Source organism: Prorops nasuta, unplaced genomic scaffold (genome assembly GCF_024137725.1).
Source record: "Prorops nasuta isolate Cenicafe-Biocafe unplaced genomic scaffold, Cenicafe_Pnas_1.2 PNAS00015, whole genome shotgun sequence".
Lineage (NCBI taxonomy): Eukaryota > Metazoa > Arthropoda > Insecta > Hymenoptera > Bethylidae > Prorops > Prorops nasuta.
This window is the reverse complement of record NW_027116812.1, coordinates 1781803-1802123: the sequence shown is the minus strand read 5'-3', so window position 1 is coordinate 1802123 and position 20321 is coordinate 1781803. Positions and strand designations below refer to the sequence as shown.

Sequence of the window (20321 nt, the reverse complement as noted above, 5' to 3'; positions counted from 1 at the left end):
CACATTTTGAAAAACATGCACCATTAGGATACTTTTAGAGGATGTACATTAGAATAATATTGTTATCGTCTACATTGTGTTTGTATCTTCCGCACGTCACTCGTGCTGAATTTTGTATAATTGAAATAAAGCGATAATTTCAATGCCTCGTGTCGACCGAAGATTCTCGTCGTTTTTGTAAAGAATCGTTGAAATAAATGCTTATCAGCTACATTAGTCACTAGGACGGATGATTCACAGTGCACACCATGCTTTCGAGGAATCGAACAATAAAAGAGTAAATTAAGAAAACTGTAAAAGTAATTATTAAGCTGGTGCACCGCAAAGCGTTCTTGGCAAAAATCTAGTTGGCAAAACTTGTGGCAAACAATTGCTTCCGGCCCGAAGAATTACGCTATTATTTAATCGACGTTCGAGGAAATATATTTTCCTCGACATGCTATCTATTGTTTAGATATGTTAATCGCACAGACCTTAAGCTGTCCTCCGTTGTTAAATAATTCATAAATCGAGTAGCCTCCAATTGAGAGATAGAAAGAGAAGGAGAGCGATCGGTAATATTAATAATAAATTATAATTATCATTATTCTCCAGAGAATAACACAATTGGATGCGTAATATATTTCCACCGGTGAAGTATACGAAAACGTTGCGCAAGCAGAATTAACGCTACCGCAAGCGGAATGAACGATTAAGATCAGTGCACGCTCCTCCCGTATTATAATACATGGACGCATCACGAGTGCAATCCCTCCTGTGGAGGAGCATCCAACGTAGCGACGCAGTTGGAATTAGCGAGAAACGCGTCGTTTGACCAGAGTCAAGAGGTTCGGGAGATAACTATTATATATAGATAGCTAATGTTTCTTTCGACGCTTAAAAATAATCGTGCACGACGTCCGAAGCTTCTCTCGTACCGCAGATGCAATATTCTTTGCATTCTGGATAAGATATAAATTTATTGCTCTCGGCTCGCGCCATAATTGCGCAACAGCGTGCTTCACGGCTTTCCAGAACGAGGTTCCAGCTTCGTTTTTGACAATTACGACGCATAAAAATGATTACGCAAGCGAGTGGAGAGGATCGTCGAAGAAAATCTTGACGAATCGCTACTTGGTTCAAGAGAATTCTATGCGATACATATTTCATACAGTTTGCGAGTACAGTGGAACGTCGCACGTACGTAAAAACACACGTGCCTCTCCGAACAAGTGCGTTAGCGAGATACTAATTATCGCGTCCCACTGCGCCATTTTAGCTATGTACGTACGACAGTGGCTTCGTTCGCTTCCTACGCGGTAAATATTTTTCGCACTCGGCTAAAATGAAATTCGCAATGTATTTTCTATCGATGCAAAAAAAAAACAGTTTTATTTCACTTCTATCCTAGCAATTTCTAACATTTAACACAGCTTCGCAAAAGTGTTTCTCCAGCAAGGAATTTGCAGTGATTTTCGAGAGAAATCTACGGGTTTACGCAGGAGTGGGGAGCTCGGATCTCTATTGGTGGATCTTTGAAACGATATAGGAGCGAATGTGGTCGATATTGGTTGGTTCGAAGACCGGTGGAAAGAGCGTTATAAATTATATAGTAGGAGCGAGTGACAATTCGGAGAAGTAATAGAGCGAAGGGTGGAGAATTTGAGGAAGTCGCGATGAAAAGGAACGCGGCGTTACGTGGATCGTGGATCACGTGGAGAGACGAATCGAACATGGCAGCGCGAGGAGAAAAGCAGCGATTGGTCGGGAATGAGCCGGCTGGAGAGGTCCGTTGGCATATAGCGCGCGCGGCCCGAACGCAAAGGTGCAAAGCGTCGGCTTGTTTTCAGTGAGACGGTTCAGTGAAGTGACCTTGATCCCAGCGTGACAGCGCTAACGCTTTCGACGACGATATCCAAGCAAACTCGAGTCAGTCGCTCGGACGTACAGACACGGTCGGATCGGGAGAATAACCTCGAAAAACGGCATCCACTCGTTTATAAATACACGCGATCGTCATGAAGCTGTATCTCGCCACGATTCTTCTCACCTGTTTGCTGGCTTGCACCCAGGCTTACCCTGGTGAGTAAATCGTGTATCGTATTATGGTTTGGAACGGCTATTTTCCATTATGCGCTTTGGGCTCGTCTCAATGTCGAGATAGGGTGTCTCTCTGGTTCGTCGAGCGTTGGCTGGAGAAGTTTTGACCTGTCTCGTGGGAAGGATGAACGGAACGCAGCGATATTCGGGTCGGTTGAGGTTGCGTGGGAATCGATCGGAAGATTGCGAGATCTTCCGCGTTATCGAAAAAGTCTGATTTTAAAGCGATCGATACTTTGATCGGAGATAAAAGTATTCGAAAGATGCGGAGGATTTGCTTTGGACGAATACTGCGGTACGGGATGGCATGGGATAGGGTGGAGTGAGAGGTTAGACTGTGCAGTAGGTTAGGTTGGGTCACGTAAATAGATCGTTGTTCCTTATCGATGTTTATCCACGACTGTCCCGGTCGAGTTGGATCGAGTCGCTGAAGGCGAAATGTTAAATCGAGGCTTTTGAGCGGAAGGAATAGTGCAAAGAGGAAGAAAGAGCAGAAAAGAGGAGGAGGAGGAGGAGGAGGAGGAAGGAGAGACTTGATTACAAAACGGGCGCGAACCGTTATTGCTCGTCGCCAGTGTGCCGTTTCGAGATCCAAAGGCTCCTCGTTCTTCTTAACGGTATTTTGCGATGAAAATACCGAGCGTGGAGCCGGCTGATTCACTCGAGCGATTCCGTCGCACATATGAAACGAGAAAACCGGAAAGACCCTTAGCTTTGCACGGATGGCGTGCTGGGGATGAGGTACGCCCCAGGAAACGGGCACGAAAAGTCACGTTTGTCAATAGTACGCGCCTGTAGCTTCCTCTCATTTATTTACCTCGCGCGTATTCGAAATAAAACTTTCAGCTGTCGTTCGATCCACTCTAATTACATGGCTCGATTAAAAAAGATACCGAGTCAAAGCGTTTAACCAGTTTTTCTCAACGCTTCGATCGTTATGTATATAATTATTGACGAGCGCTCTTTAAAGAGAAAGAGAGAGAGAGAGAGAGAGAGAGAGAATAACGTGTCTGGCACGAGCAGTGGAAAACTACTCGAAAAATAACCGGACAAGTGCATGGGTGAAGAGCATGAACGAGGAATCCAATTAAGCACGAATGAAGAAAAAGAAATTTCTTATGTAATACTCGGCTGTGTATGCGTGTAACAACCCATATTTGTGTATCGCGTATCATATAGTAGGTTGCATTATATCGTACGTGAAGGGATTAGCGATATAGACAGGCGTATATACTTAGTAGCTTAAAGCGGCGGATCGAAAGGTGTCGGGTTGAGAAATCGCGAAAATTGGATAAATAAAGTATAGAGTCGAGTTAGAGCTTAAAAGCTTCAAACTAAGCAAGAGCGCAGAGGCATCCATTAATCTCCTTTTTGGTGCAGCGAGACGATTCAACGTCCTTGCCGCTTCCGCTCTCACGCGCTTACCTATTGCGCCGGTTGAAAATCGTCGATAGAGCTTGCTTGCTTGCCAGCTTCTGCCTGTCTGAGCCTGCCTGCCTGCCTGCCTGTCTATGCTCGGCGCTCGCCTTCCTCCCGTGCCGTCTGTCTTTGACACGATTGCTTCGGGGAAACCGTATATTTACTATCCACATATCCAACTAATTTACACCGTGCAGCGAACAGCTGTGAATGCCATTATCCACATCAAATTCCTATTCCTTACACTTCTGTTTCTGCTTTACGCGAGAAGAAGCGTGACCCTGGAGCAGTACGGTACAATAGTTTCCAGGTATTCCTAGAATCCTGGCCTATACACGAATGTACAAACGTTTGTTTACATTTCAAAAGACTCGCTTGCCATTGATGCCAGCTCGAAGTCTACGTGTGTTCGCTACCCTCTAGCGTAACAAAATTCATCCAGGAAACACGAGTTTGTTTCGTTTCAATTGGTCGCGCTGGCTCAGCAGTGCGGCGGAAAAAGTTGAACGGTGTTTCATTCGCTCGAGAATGCATTTTTTGATTTGCCAATGCGTTATCACAGGTTCGAAGGAACTCGTGTTGATAATTCGTTGGAATTGCATCGCTCGATTAATGTTTCTGGGGACTTGTATACGCTAAGTACTACAACGTTTCATTATGAGAGCTTAGCATTTAATGCAATATACAGGGTGTCCCACGAACGATGGTTATGTCAATACCATCGGATAGGGGACAAAACACTGAGTAAAAAAGTTGTAAAAACTTTTTTCCTAGCACCCTTGGTTAAAAAGTTATTTGAAATTAAAAATTATCGATTATAGTAGTCCTTCTTAAAGAGGAAGATTGTTTTGGTCGCATTATAAAGCCAAAAACCCTAAGATTCTGTGAATTAAAATACTAAGAAAAGCACAAAGCCAAAGAACCACTTGAGCCTATTCGAGTGGTTCAAGGCCGATCGACAGTTTCGAGTGCGAGCGCCATAAAAACAATCAAAACATAAACACACCATAGACTCGAGCGAATGTTTGGTTTTGTATTTTTCTTAGTATTTTAATTCACAGAATCTTAGAGGTTTTGGCTTTATAATGCGACCAAAACAATCTTCCTCTTTATGAAAGGCTAAAACTGTAATCGAGAATCTTTAATTGCAAATAACTTTTTAACCAGGGGTGTTAGCAAAAAAGGTTTTACTACTTTTTTACTTAGATTTTTGTCCTAGCTATCCGATGGTATTGGCATGGCCACCGTTCATGGGACACCCTTATAGAAATATATTAATTTTGTGCAAAATTAAATCAAGCTTTATAGTGAGAAATGTATGTTCGTTCCTAAGAAGATTAAATGCGAGAGCGGTACAAACCAAAAAAGAAATGTTTTTGAGAAAACATAAACTTGTCTTATTTCAACTTATCGCACCAATCCAGCAATTCAGCGAAAAAGTGGGAACAGCTTTGATTCGCTCAAGAATACTTTTTTGCCATTTGACATTGGATTATCCAGCGATCAGAGAAACGCGAGTCGATGTGCTTCATCAGAATTACATCGCTCGTTAAATACAACAAAGCCATTATTCAAAATCAAGCATTATTGAGTTATACCTATAAGTATATACGGGGTATATATTTTAATTCGCTTGAGGCGGTGAACGTAAAACTACATTTATCTTTGTAAATGTAAGAGATACCATTTTTTTGCATAGAATCTTTCTGAAACTCCTTTCTATTTACATTCAAAGGGCATTGTATAAAAAATTGATGTCTCTACAGTTACCAAATAAATAAATTTTTACATCTGCACTCAAGGACAAATTAAAGCGTACATCCTATACATTAATTTTTATAAACAAAAATGAGTCTATTATGAAAATGTCGAAATCTTTAAGTGTGTAACGCATGTCGAAAAAATCATGATACTAATATTATATACTAAATTGAAATTTCGATATTTTTCACACACATTTCTTATAGACCCCAAGTGTAAATAGATTTTACTCCGTATTAGCTTAGAGCCTCGCAATCTGTACAACATTTTACTATTTTAGCAACAATGCCACAAGCTCGAAGCTCGGACGTTTATTAGCAATAATTAACATTGTTCGAGGAGCATTTTCTTTTAAACAATAGGATATAAGGAAATGCGCTTGACGGAACAATCGCGGCTTTAAAATTAACCAGGAAATTAAATATTTGAATTTTCCATTGGAAAATAACTAGCGGGCTTTGTCGAACAGCGGTGGCTGTAAAAGCAAAATCCAGCTGCAGATTTTTTCCCCACTGCATCAATGATTTTGCGAGTTATATCTGTGCAAATAAAAACTGGCGTAATTCAGTGGCCGCCATGGAACTGGAAAAGTCGGTCGAATTTTTATGTTGACCGTCCTTCGTCAAGCGTGAAAACCATTTTTTTATCTACACATACACATATTTCGTTGTTTTTTTTTTACTACGTCTCTATTCAGCTGCATTTTTTAACGCTCTGTTTATCACGCTTCGTTAAGTCGACAATTCGCTATCGGCTCGAAGGAAGTCACGCAAAGTTTTGCAATTTGAAAAATGCTTCTATCAGGCGATACACCATGCGGTTGTAATAAAACCAATAGCCGTTTGGGATTCATCGATGCTTCCAGAGGCAAACGATGTCGCGATAAGTAAAAAAGAAAGAGACGCGTAATCGGCAAAGAACAAAAGGGGAAAAATTGATTTACGAGAGCGTACAATTAATCGTATACTATACGCGTTCTCCGACGTCCTACACGTAACTTCCTGTCCAATGAATAGCGATGATTTCCCCTTACTGATTATTATTGTCGATATTGAAAAACGGTCCGGCCGAACCAGTCACGTTTATGGCCCGTTGACGCCGACTCGGTATGACGAATTTCGCGAAATACAAAAGGCGAGTGACGAATGCCGGTGCGACAATTCTGCAGAAATTAATTAAAAGAAAGGGGGGGGGGGAGGAGGGTAAGGCAGTAGCGAGTCTCAGGGAAAAAAATCAAATATTAATAATTACGCGGTGCGCGGGCGAAAGGACACAAAGCGTTATGTAAACTCTGGCATTAACAATATTCTCGTCAATAATATTTTGATCGCAGCATACGCCTGGCGCGGAACGCGACGTTAATCCGTCGAGCGCCGGTCTAACGGAAAGTATGTGGCTATACGGTTAAATCAGCGAAAGAGTGATAGAGAGAAGAAAAAGAGGCGGGGGGGGGGTGCTCCCGTATTTCAGCAACACACACACACACACACAGGATTTAATCACGTCGGGAAAGAGCACGTGACTAATTACTTCCGACGTCATTCGATCTATAATTAGTCGATGCAACGCGATCCGAGTTATCCATGCAGCTATCGAGCAACCGGCGTGTATAATACCCCGTGTCCCGTATTTTCGTTCATTTGCCATATTCGCTCCTGTCCCTCTTCAGTTAACGGAACGCGTGTCCTCTCCGAGAGCCGTCCAGTTAAAACGTGTTATTTTTATTAGCGACTCCGGCAGGCAGCCATACCTCTCGTTTACCGTCGCTTCGCTCATCTCCTCGCGTCACTCGGCAAAATCCACTCGCTCCTCTCCATCTTATCACCCGCGTTCCAATAATACCAATCGTGGACCGGAATAGCCCACGGTACCACAAACCCCTAATCATGCTACGTTGATACGTACTTACCTACACGCGATTCCACCAATGAGAAATATTGCGGCAAAGAAATCATGTTTTTTCCCCTATTACGCCACTTATCGCTTTTTTATTCATGAAACTGCTCGGTCGCATTGCGAGAATAACCGAGTGCCTTATCGAACTTTAAAGGAAAAATATAAATTTGCTTTGCAACGTTTGAATGAAAAACTGTAAAACTCTAGTGGTTATCCGAGAGGATATTAATTTGCTTTCGAGGATATTCCTGGGATGTCCCTGGAACGTTCCGTGCAATTACGGTGGGTTTGAAAGGTTATCGCGAGCCGAAACGCAGCTCCAGTGCAGAATTCACCGACGTTTCAGCGATCGTTGAGGCTAAGGCGAGGAACAGGCAAGTTGCGAGTATGATTCTCGCAGTGGAATTATCGTAATCTCAATCGACAAATTGTCGTGTCAGCGATGCCTGCGCTTGCTTACGATTATTAACTACGTGCCATTCGCTCATCGAGGCAAACGCGCGCTGTGTTCCACTGTGTTATTATTTGAAGAATCAGGAGGAAACAGATTCGTTGTAAAACGTTGCGTTACGTGACTCGCATATACTTATGTGTGTACAGTGAATAAGCGCGTGTCTCGTTTATATTTACGAAAAAAAATCTAGCATCCGGCATAAAGGAGGCTCGTATCGCCCCCTTGGCACAGACAACCATCTGTAAAATTATTCCAAATTGTCTACTTGGACGGAGAATAACGAGCACGGGCTGTGCGGACTATTTGCCAAATCATGCTGAATCTCTTTCGCATTCGGAATTGTCTTTACGAAATCTTATTTGTTACTCGAGTGTTGTAAGATTTTTTTGCGTGCGATGCTATATATATATATATATATATATATATAGTCGACTAGTAAACAAACTATATATTGACACACAGCGAGGCCTTGAGTTTCAGCTCTGAAATGTGTGTGTGTGTGTGTGTGTGTGTACGCGCGCGATGCAGTGTGTTGTCTGGTGTTGGTAGCGTTGGCCTATAAAAAAAGTATACACAGAGACATTGTGCCAAGTGCCCTCTACGCTACACCGGCTTCCACTAATTTCAATGGGCGCAGAAATAACGTTAACACTCGACTCTCCACGTGTTTACGTTTTTTCTCTCTTTGTCCTTGAATCATTTAAACTTTTTAATTAATACGCAATTTTACGGCACGGCGCCACTATGGAATCTCCGTGCAAGCTGATATAATCCGATTTACCGCTTGATATTTCAATAGATTAATCTCGATTTTAATCAGCCCATTGCGAATCAATCAAATAACGTTCCTGCGTATGTGTGCGTGTAGTCTATAATTCAATTATGCATCTATATGAGCACAAGGATTTTAATTGATAGACTTTCGTCCCGATGAAAATTGCTAAACTCCGGAGGGTAATGAACGGAAATTCTTAAAATTTCCTATTTTTTTATTAATATATTGCAAATATCGGTCTAAAATAAAAATTACACAATTTTTCCTCTCCAAGTTCTTTCGTACGAAATATTCTCCTCCGCTAAAAACGTATAGATAAAATTTAGTTTGAAAAAGAAAGAGACCGCGTGATTCAGGATACTTCCGGTCTAAAGAATTTTCTCTTTTTATCTCACCCCCTGTACTTGGCGCATGTATATAAGAAGCGCGTATAAGAATACATGTCTTGTAACAAGAGTCTTAACGACGTAACTCGACGAGCAGTTAACGTGCGCAACAAAAATTATTAACGATCGTTTCTTAATCGAAGCAGCCAATTACACAAATTACGTATCCATATAACGTTCCATAAGGCGCGTTAAAAAAACTTGCCAATTTAGGGGTTACAGTTGAGCCGTAAAGTTGGAGAAAAAGAAGAAAGGAAGGTCATCTTTCTTTACGAATTGAAAATGTCAATAGCAAACCCGACCAACTTGCGTTTTACGATTTTTCCTACGACTGGGACCGAGAGACTGAGGTAGAGTATAAAACTATTTCTTCCTAGGAGTGCATGTGCCTTCGCTGAGTGGGTCGCACTCGAACCGCCGTTACTTCTGAAATATTAAGAAAACCATTCAAATCCTATTACTTTTACGAGCTTAATGCCTCCTTATCGACGTCGACCAAATTTTCACTCTATATCAAAATGCAAATCGAACTCTGCGCTTTTTCCTCGGCCCCTTGTACCATTATTATTATTGCCAAGGTGTAGCGGGAGCGATCGAGGGAATCGCCCGACGAATGTTTAATCGAAAATTCGAGTATACGCGACAGGATTGCCCAGCTCTTTTTACGCCACGAGCTATTTAATTTCTAAACATTTTGTATCTTAACGCTGAAGAAATACGCTTCGCAGGACAGCGCGCGATATATGGTGGACGACGAGAGCGACCATCGCCAGTGGCGCGGCGTAAGAGAGAAAAATTGTTCAAATGGCTAGGAGAAATAGGGGGGGGGGGGAGTGACGTAGATATTCAGGAAAGAGTGGCAGATCTTGAGACAAAGCATCCAGTACGGAACAGAGAGGTAACTCGACACTGTGCCGAGCAGTGGCTCTCAACTTTGCTTGTTAAAAATTTCTGCATAAACGAATAAAAACCTGTTTAATTACTGTTTTGCATTCGTGCGATTGAATTATTGATAATATAACTAATGTTGTTTGCAGAAACGCAGCATCCGTCGAGTTACGTAAATTGTTTATTTAAGGAAAAATGTTGAAGAGCTACTGTGATAAAAAATGTAATTTTGCAAAGCTCCCTGTGGATGCCGTCTCTCTTTCTAGACCGAGCGTTTAAAAATTACGGAAGCTTTTGCACAGTCTGACAATCCAATTACTACGAAGCCGTAGCATAAACTTGTCGCGGTCGAAGAAATCGCAAATATTCGCAAAAGACGTCTTTGGATTTGCGAAACATGCTTGCCGGAAGAAAACGTGGGGGTTTTTGGCGCTTATTTTTTCATAATTGTTTGATTTGGGATTGTTACGGTTACAGGGATCCATTTAGCAAGTTGATTAAAAAGCATCTTTGAATTTGCGAAATTTGCTTGGCAGGAGAAAAAGTTGTCGATTGGCGATACTGAATAATTGCAATTACGCGGATCGATATAAATATAGTGAGAAAAGAAATAATTTTATCGCAAATATTTAATAGAATATATTACGATTCTTGAAACCTGTGCTTGTCAGGAGAAAATATCGGGATTTTTGGTTATAATTTATTGATAACTGTTTGATGTACGATTACTGAACAATTAGAATTACGTAAATCGATATCAAACTGAGGAAATAAATAATTTTATTCAAATCTTTTTTTAAATAATATGTGCTTTTTAAGCGTTTACTTAATATTAGAGAAATTTAGGATTAGTGGATTACAATTGAATTGATTCGAATAAAAGTTTTATTTAACGAAATCCCTCATACCCACATTACACATCGGAATCCGAAATCGCGTGTCAACGATACGACGTTATTTGACGACCGAATTCAAACTCATGCAGTTTTAATGACGTCACGAGCTTCTTTTTCTAGTCAAATAGGCAGATTTTCGATCAAATTTTAGTTAAATAATTACTTGTAAAATATAAATTCTTAAGTTTTTTTTTTTTTTTTTTTTTTTTTATTCAAAATCAAATCATATTTTATTAGAAAAAGCAGCTCTTTGCGTCCCCGAAATACCAAGGATACCATGCACACCGATACAACGATACCGAAGTGAAAATGTATGACTTTACACGTACAAAAAAACACTTGAAAGAAATATCAACCTTTAAATACAGACGCGCTAATTTACAGGCGTAACTACAGACACGTGGTCTGTCACACCACCATAAAACAATGCTCTGTAATTGCAACCTTTTTTATTATTTATTCTAAAATATTGCACGAATCCCTTGTATCTCAAACCAGGATTTTAAAATAAAAAAACACCGATAAATAACTAAAGGGTGGCAGAATGTGTAAGCAAAAAGGCAACAATGTCATTTAAAAATCAAATAACAAATCAAAAAGCTGGGTCCAATTGGGTCTGTCAGACTACAATGTCGGTAATTGAAGGTTAACGATAGACAGTGCTGATAGCATGCATATACGTACACCACTACACATTCTCATTTAATTATCTCCGTGTTAATGTGCACGGTGTCCATAATGAGTTTGAAATTGGACGTCAAATAATGTCGTATCGTTGACACGCGTTTTCGACTTTCGCTCTGTAACGTCGGTTAAGGAATCCTTGTAATTGAATCAGTTATTTATTCAACAACTTGTACATATTTAATTAGAGTTATGCAAATAAAAATTTATGGCGATTGAACTATTTTTTCTTTGCATTCGTTTTATAAAAAATAAGCATACAAATTCTTGGAGGTGATGGTCATCGCTCCTCGAGGAACCTTGTTACAATGTTGCATCGACGTTCCAGTCGACTTTCGTCATCCTGCCCGAAAACCTGACAGTAATCTTAAAGCTGCCACGCGCTCTTTCGCACCGAAAAATATCTGCAAAAAATCAGGCTAAGTCTTTCATCGAATGAACTGACAAGGAATCAATATTATCCTCGAGATAATCCTTACAGATGCGAGTTTAAAAATACGCTGTTGATTTTTTGTCATCCCCTCCCTCGATATTACAATATGGAATTATTGGTAATTAAGATTTGATTTACATATTTGCCGTCCTTCGCTCGTTACCATTTTTTATTGGAAAAAATTTTAATTGACCTCTGAGAGGAAATTTTATTCGTTGTCCTTTTTATGAAACAAAGTTGATTAGTCGTTTTGTTGCGATTAGACGGAAGCTAAAGGTCGTTTCATGTTAATATTTAATAAATGACGAAGCTCAACGCTAAATTTGCTGATTCGACAACGAGCAGTAACGATTCCGAGAAAAACGCGTTGAGTCATCACGAGGTAACCGTCGATACAAAGTTAATTGTTTACTTGACTCGTGCACAAAAATCACTAAATGCTCGAATTCCTTATTTCTTCAAAGCTCCGCAAATATATCGAACCATACTGACGAATAAATAACGTATCGGTGATATTACTCATGGAGTGTATGTTAATGAATCTCATTAAAATAATTGACGCATGTAATTTCCATTCCTGTTATTACTATCGAGTTATTTTTCATTTCACTGAACTCGACTTGGAGCACAATGGCTGGTAACTTAAAACTAAACACACCAAAACAAGTTTTTATACACGTGTGTTTACATTTAAATACGGTCACTCGACCCATGAATGATAGCTCGAGCGTTAATCATACTCTCTTATATATATATATAGTTACATGACAACAGGTTTTCGAATAAACGCAAGGCTTTGTCAATTGTTTCGTATTTTATGCGCTTGCTCAATCGCAAGATTCCTGTTGATACGACTAATCAGCTTAATGTTGCTAACACTGCAAGGTTTCCTCCAGGTAATATTTTGCTCGCTCGACTGTTTTTATAATAATCAACGCAACACGTCTTGCAAAGCTGAACAGAGTTGCATTATCTTACAATTGCAAGTATTATTCAAGAAGAATTAAAAAATCCAATCAATCGAACTCTTGGATGGTTCTCTTACTCGGCTGATAGTACTTTGTGAAAAATGTGGCGGCACTTCCAATTTATCCAGCAGCGTTAGCGGAAACCTAACGAAGGACTCTCAGGAACTATCAGTTTCTCGACACGTTCGACGAATTTGTAACGTTACGAGATTGGCAACGATAACCACCGATTCGATGAAAATGGTCGGCCAGTGGTAAATTAAGAGGCACTCGCTTATTTGTCATAGCTTCTAGCAAATCTCATAAAAATCCACCAGTCGAATTCATATTTCTCGCAACGTGTCTGAAAAATAAGTAACGTAAAATTAATATTTACAAATTAAGAATGTGTGTGCCGATGCATCGTATATACCAACGACGAAATTTAGCTGAAAATGTGTCGTGAAATTTACTCGCTTAATCGGAGCGGACAGGCAGCTAGGGATATTGGCAGTTTATGCACATAGTACAGCATGACTCACGAAAAACTTGTTTTTCTACATAGTAAACAGAGTGGCTGGCACTGAAAACATCGCTGATCTTGAAACTTGCTTTATAAGTCGAACACGCTTACATTAGCTTACCCTGAACTGGCTTGGTCGATCGTTTTCTCTCTCACACACACACACACACACACACATAAAATACTTATCTCCCCCTGTATTTCAATATAAACGCACGATTGAGCCCCATTGGAAAATTTCTCTCGTTCACCTCGCTCGTATTAAATGTTCATACACACATGATACGTAAGCGACCAATCGGTTAATTTCAGCATCCTTTTTAACCTTCGTCGCCTTACCGAGCTTCCTCGATTAATAATTCAAACACATCCGGCTCATCGGGAGATCGATGCTATATCGCAAGCCGTTAAACTCACCCACCCCCCCCCCTCCACCCCTCCCCACTTCTTTATCACTCGTCCATGCCAAACATTAAACTTGATTCTTTTATCGTATTCTCCCTCAACCTCATCAAACATTCGGTTATTCTTTTTTTAATCCAAGTCACGTGACCAAATTTTGTTCTAATTTCGGATTTTCTTTTGTTTTCCAACTCGATTCGATCAAACCATCGAACATCCATCCATGTCAAGTGCCAAACTTGATTCTTTTACCAGATTCACGCCAAATTTCATCGAACACTCACTTATCCCTGTTTGGTCCGAATCCTGCGACAAGCTTTGTTCTAATTTTATTTTTTTATGCTCTTTCCAAATCGATTTGGTTCCCTTGATCATTTTTCCCTCCTCTTTTTTCAACGCACTAAATCTCTGTCCCCGGGACCTTAAAAAACCACTCTTTTTTACCGACGGGTAAATAGTTGTCCCATTACGCTCCCGGCGTCACAGCTTGACGTTTCTTGCATCAGCTCCCCCCCCCCCCCCCCACTCCTACAGAGACGCTTTCAAGGTTCCCTCCCCTCCACGAGGATTGACTCGATGCTTCGGCTGCTGTACACAGCACACAGCGCGTCGATATCAAAACATGTCCACACACGTTGAGCTTTCTTCTCTGCAGACTCGAATAAAAAGATCGTTAACGCGACGCGATATATCGAAAACTACTTCCTTTTCGAGATAATAGCTTTTTATCGCCCTCTAATACACGTTTTCTTTCCCTCATTTTTCTTCCCCCTCCACAACAAATTCTCCCATAACCTATACCCAGTCACCGATCAGCGCAGACGGTTCATCGAGCAAGCTTTCCAAGTTTCATTTGTTTGGATCAGTGGGCCAATGGAGTAAACCTCAAGTTCTCGAACCCAAACAAAAAAAGTTTCCTTGTTTGATTCGAAGCAACAGGCCCAGTTGCTCGCTCCGTTAAAAAATTAATAATTTTCATCCGGTTACCAAAATGAAACCCTATAGAGTAATGTGACATGTTAATTCGTTTCTTAACTGTTTGAGTCGTAGGGGGTATTGAAAGAAAAATGTCGAAGAATCCCAAACACGTCAGTTGCTCACAATGATCGAAATGTACTGGGTTTTCTCGATATAAAATCTGAACAGCGCGATAGCGCTGCTTGGAACTCAAACGGTTAATATCTTTTAATTAGAGTGAGTGCTTTTTTAATAGACAAATCGAATTGATTTTCAATTATTGCTATATATACCAATATGGAAAATGGTGTCAGAAGCGTTCCTAAGACCTTCCAACGTGTCAAAGTAAAAATTCGGGAATGTCTTTAATAGCGTTATAGTCATTCTATATGGGATATTACATATTGAAAAAGGGAAGAGGAAAAATAATGCAGTGAGATGTAGTTTTCTTGTTCCAGAAAGCTTGCTTAGGGCTTGGATCGGATGAAAAGCGTATCAGGAACGTTGAATCGATCTGCGAGAAATTTCTCATGGGAGCAAACTTTGGGTTCTGGGGACCCGGTGTGTTGATCGAGCAGCATTCGTAGTCACGAGGACGCTTTCGTCTCGTCGCCAAAAGAAAACAGAGCCTCTACTCCCGCCATAAAATTTCATCATGAATTTTTCCATCACGAATCGACCAAATCCCCAGAAAAACAATCTTTTTTCGCATCTCCATCAAACGATTTACCTTTTTTAAATTGTAGACAGTGAGAAATTTATCACCAAGAGCAAGGTATTCTTATTAATCGAATTAATTATCATAATGCTATCAAGAGTGTGTTAGTAATCAATTGAATTTTTTATATTCTTTTCAAGAAAGTGGTGAATTAACACTAAATATACTTACAAGAGGGGAACATGGCAAATTGAGTCGGTGGCTATGTTCGAACACGTTTGATATCACACTGAAATATTAGCTCATAGTAATTAAAAGAGTGTATGAATTAATAACAAGTCAATCCGTTATTCAGCATCAAGTATTTACATGCTTGCAAGCTGTAAATGTAGATGAGATTTGGTTCGATGAATCATAATAATTGATCTAAATTATTTAAGATCAAATTTGGAGGTTAAGTATCCTTTCAGAAAGATAAAAGATAACTTCTGTATTCCAGACACTAAGAAAATATGTTTCCTTAATAAAAGCTTAAATATGCTTTGTATTCATTGGACCGTAGAATAACTTTAGTTTTAAGAGAAATTGGCTCTAATACTCGTTGTCACTTGGGCTCCTAAGAATCCAATATGTCGACCGAGAAATATTCGTAGTCACGTGACGCTTTCATCTCGTCCCAAAACAAAACAGAGCCATTTCTTCCCGCCATAAAATTTCATCGCGAGTTTTTCCATCACGAATCGACCAAATCTCCCAAAAACAATCTTTTTTCGTATCTCCATTTTGGTTTACGCTTCATAAACCGTCGACGTTGAGGAATTTATCCAAAGTGCGTATATTCTTATTAATCGAACAAATTTTCATAATACGATTGAGTGTAATCACGCCAAGGCCACTTGAGTTTTTTGCTACAGCACCCTTTTCAAGGGGAGCGAATTAAGAGAAATTGGCTCTACTCGTTATCAGTTAGCGTCTCCCTCTCCTTTACTCAAGAGAGAGAGAGAGAGAGAGAGAGAGAGAGAGAAGCTTTATCGCGACCCATAATCACTTTTCCTCCTCCCTGCCTCTGGCTAATCAGCCCCCCTCCCCCCTCCGTTCACCCATCGATGCCAGTTGACGAGGACATGATTGGATAATCGCCAAAAACTTTCCATGAAAACCTAATCTACGAATGGATCGAATAACATTTATTATGATTATTATAAATTTTATAATTCCTGATTCATTGATTTGCGACCTTTTTGCAGGTTCTACAAAGGAGTCAACCGACTCGAACGAAAGCGTCGACAAAAAGGACGTGGAAACAGTGTTGGTTTTGCCATCAGGAAACAGTGGATCAAGTTGGAATATCCCCAGCATCGGCGACAGCTCAGAATTTTTCAACGATGATGATTACGAGGATGCTTACAACCCTTTCAGCTTTAATCCCTTCAACAGCAATCCGTTCGACGGTCTGATGACGAGAATGCAAGGTACTCATAGTAGTACCGAGTAGATACACGCCAACACCAGTATATAGACTTGTCTGCGATAACATAAGTTAACAAGAACCGAAAGTGGTTTATCCGTTTAATTAGCATCTGTTTAAGATTAATGCAAATGCGAATTATTGATTGGTAATACGAAAGCAAACAGTCGATTTGACTAGGTATTAGTTTAGTTTTGAGTTTCAGGATAAAGGAATAACGTCTCTATCGTAATTGAAATATTGTAATATCTCTAAACTTGGTTTTAATTAATTCGTAAAGGTTGAAAGTTGATGCGAATGCTTGCTTTAATCCTGCAATGGAATTTGAAGTCGGAGAGATCGAAACGAGAGTCGTATAGATGTCCTATGTGTATGCGATACCACGTGCAAAATTCTATGGCTCGCGTTGCACCTATTGTAGAATTGAATCGTTGATCTTGATATAAGTTAACAGCGATAAAACGTCATTTCGTTAAATGCCTCCTTATCAGAGCCCCATACATTCTTTCACTTCTCGTGTTATATAATTTTTTTAACTCACAATCGCTTAAGATTAAATCAAGCTTTAGCTTTGTAATGGTAGCAGCAATTATATACCAATTATATCCACACAAACAATAATATTATACACATGACTCACAATATGCAAAACATAATAACTAAAAAACGGGTATACTTGAGCTATGTATAATAATAACATAATTAGAATATACTTTGTATCAACTTTTAACTGCTAGAGCCTTGTAATCTCTTGCTTTAACATTTGCCTATTAACTTTTTATTTAAGGAACAACGCCACGAGATTGAATAACACTTTTCAGGGTTTACGTAACTCTTTATATTTTCTTTAAAACGAATTAAAATACTTCATTTAATGTCGCTATTGATTACTTAAAGAAAATGAAACTGTAAAGTAATTGGTATATAATTGATAACTATACCCTGAAATTTATTTGTATTTGTTCAAAAATAAGGCTTCTTCAATTACGACGTGGTTCTGTTTAATGAAAGATATTTATAGGTATATATTATACTTGTAACGAGTAAGATAGACTATTACAAATTCGCTAAGCACGTAAGTGTTGCAAAAATTCACGTTGGTTTCTTATATGGATTTTTCTCTCCTTTGTTACCTTCTCCCAGCTAAAGCTAAAATGTTGTTCAACAAATTGAAACAGTTGGTATTTCAGGGTTTCCGTTACTGGGTGGCGTGCAAAGGTTAAAAGAGATCTAGCGATTGCAGTAGTTGAATTAATGCTAAAAGATTGTCATCCATTAACTTATAGCGAGCTGCAAGCCTTGTAAAAATCCAAGATTACCTGAGATACGAAATATGCAAAATATTGGCTGGTATAGCGTAAAAATGGAAGGAAAGGAGTTAAAGGTCGCGTAATCAGGCCAGACTGCGCCAAGGCCGATAATACACGTTTGAAAAGTAATTCGACACTGGTCACTTTCACCGCCAAAAGGCTTTTCGCTCATTCGAGGGATTAAAATAAGAAAGGAGAAGCCGAGGATTGAGATTGCAAAGTGCTGTGGAAAAAAAGATGTACGGTAGAACAAAGAAAAGAATCATTGGGGAGAAGAATGGTACATATAATAGAGTGAGTTGGGCCATGCACCGAGCGTTGGTTAGCCCGGTCAGTCTACTACTATTTTCCATAATAGTCGATTGCACGAGCGAGACGTTATTCAAATTTGTTTATTCAAGGAGGCCGCAGGCCCGAAAATTAATACCTTGCTTCATGCTTATCAATTTTCTCTTCCACCGCAGCTCGTTATTCAAGTCAAGTCAATAAATTGCCTTGATAGATTTGGATTGCACAAAATGGAAAATACGTGCTATTTATTACCGATTGATGTCGATATACCGTGACATTCTTACATAGTTATATTAGCCTTAAAATTTATATTATCTTAAAAAACTACAAAGGGGAATTTTAAAAATAGACTTTTACTACCTACTTAATAGTTCATTTTTTTCTTCTTTAAGTACTCTAAGTGCTTTTCTTCACGCTGGGTTTTAAGAATGTGTCAACCAACCGTGAATAATGCTCTATGAATATTGGAAATAAAGTTCTAAGTTAGAAGAATTTGTTAGAAGTGTTAGAAAAACTATTATATCCTGCAGCACTCTATTTTAATGTATTCAGTTGTGTTCGTTACGCGTTTATCTATGCGTTTAATATAATAAGTAACAATAACTGGCGGTGGTAAACTTTGTATTTTGTATTTTTCATAAAACTATCACATGTTTTTAGATGCCATGCGGAAACTCAGAGAACAAATGACTGGAATCTTGTCGCGAATTCCAGAACATGACGGTGTTGGGCCTTTTGGCAAAATTCCTGAAGGAGCAAACACAACATCCACTACTAAGGTATGTTGAGGGTTCATTGTTATTTACACTTTTGTAATGATATTATACTAGTATACTTTTTCTATATATCCAATTGTATGTATGTCTACAAGTATCTATCCTTTAAAATGGTTGTAATAATAAATTAAAACATTTCAGATCGTTGACGGTCATGTTGTGACCATCAATGAGACAACATACGTGGATGATAATTTGGGCACTGTGATTCGTGTTCGGGTTGTCGATGTTAAGCCGCAGAACGACACAATTTTGATGACCGAGAGTGGAATTGACAAGGAGGTAACTACGCCAATTCCCGATGTCACCAACATCTATGACGCTGAAAAGGAAAACACGACCCCCGAAAGAAGTGTAGAAACCGTCGAAGATTTTGACAATGAAATACCAAAAAATCAGGGCGATTTGACCGCTTAAAACACCTATAAAAATATTTGTATAACGTTTGTAAATCCATTTTGAGAAAAAGGCATTTCATTATTATTGAAACTAAAGAAAAAATATTATAATTACGTATATCTATGTATCTATTCAATAGCGAAGCAACTGGAATATCCATTTCCTAAAATCATTATTGAAGATGTAAGATTATTAAAAACTCTTTTTACTGCTCAAACTAATGTAAAAGTTTGATTTAATTATAACGTTTTTTAAGTGAATATACGCATGATTCATCATTTGCGACGCTATAGATACAATTTTGTGATAAAATGTACTCCTCTAGATGATTCTTTATTGACAATTTTATTTTAATAATATGATCGTATAAGTCTAAATTTCGTAGTATTTTTGTATTATAAGATTATTATTATTATTATTATGTATAAATTATTAAAATATACTTAAATTTATAAGATCGCTTATTCATCTGACCCACATATGCAGTATTTTTATATTTAATAATTTATCTTCATTTACATCATGAAAGGTACCAGTTTTTCGTATAATTTTGTTTATGAGGTTATTCAAATTTGTGTGCAAAACATTTTAATTTCGTCAAAGTATTATATTGGAATGGTTAAACAATTTTAAATTTTAACATAATCGTTAAATTATTTAAAATACATCTAGCTGAAACTATTAATTATTTTATAAAATAATATTTAATTTAAAATGAACGTTAGTCGATAGACTATATACATAATATAATTTTATTTTCTCAAATATCTATTTTAAAATTTGTATGTGAACTGTGACTTGTCATTCTTTCTTCTCACCCTTCCTATCTATTCCATCCCTCATTCCCTCCTATTCATCTCCTCTCTCTCTCTCTTTCTCTCTATAATAGTTCTAATACCACTACAACTTTATAGACCTA

General features: G+C 38.8%; 1 protein-coding gene and 1 long non-coding RNA gene across 2 annotated transcripts; one reads left to right on the top strand and one right to left on the bottom strand.

Annotated features, from left to right (window-relative positions):
• Positions 1-1778: 1778 nt before the first annotated feature.
• On the top strand, positions 1779-19857 carry vir-1 (virus-induced RNA 1). Its single transcript, XM_066736362.1, has 4 exons — positions 1779-2061; positions 16406-16630; positions 18888-19006; positions 19145-19857. Exons 1-4 carry the CDS (start codon positions 1998-2000, stop codon positions 19418-19420), a joined length of 684 nt encoding a protein of 227 aa, XP_066592459.1. The 5' UTR covers positions 1779-1997; the 3' UTR covers positions 19421-19857.
• On the bottom strand, positions 10530-13757 carry LOC136778977 (uncharacterized). The gene is made up of 2 exons (XR_010823507.1): positions 11718-13757; positions 10530-11642 (listed from the first exon to the last, which is right to left on the bottom strand). It is a non-coding gene; the product is annotated as an uncharacterized lncRNA (long non-coding RNA).
• Positions 19858-20321: the final 464 nt, after the last annotated feature.

Excerpts from the sequence above, each read along its gene's own strand:
- vir-1 (XM_066736362.1), top strand. The coding sequence starts at position 1,998 with ATGAAGCTGTATCTCGCCACGATTCTTCTCACCTGTTTGCTGGCTTGC. Across the intron at positions 2,062-16,405 it reads TTGCACCCAGGCTTACCCTG|GTTCTACAAAGGAGTCAACC; the intron begins GTGAGTAAATCG and ends ACCTTTTTGCAG. Across the intron at positions 19,007-19,144 it reads ACACAACATCCACTACTAAG|ATCGTTGACGGTCATGTTGT; the intron begins GTATGTTGAGGG and ends AAAACATTTCAG.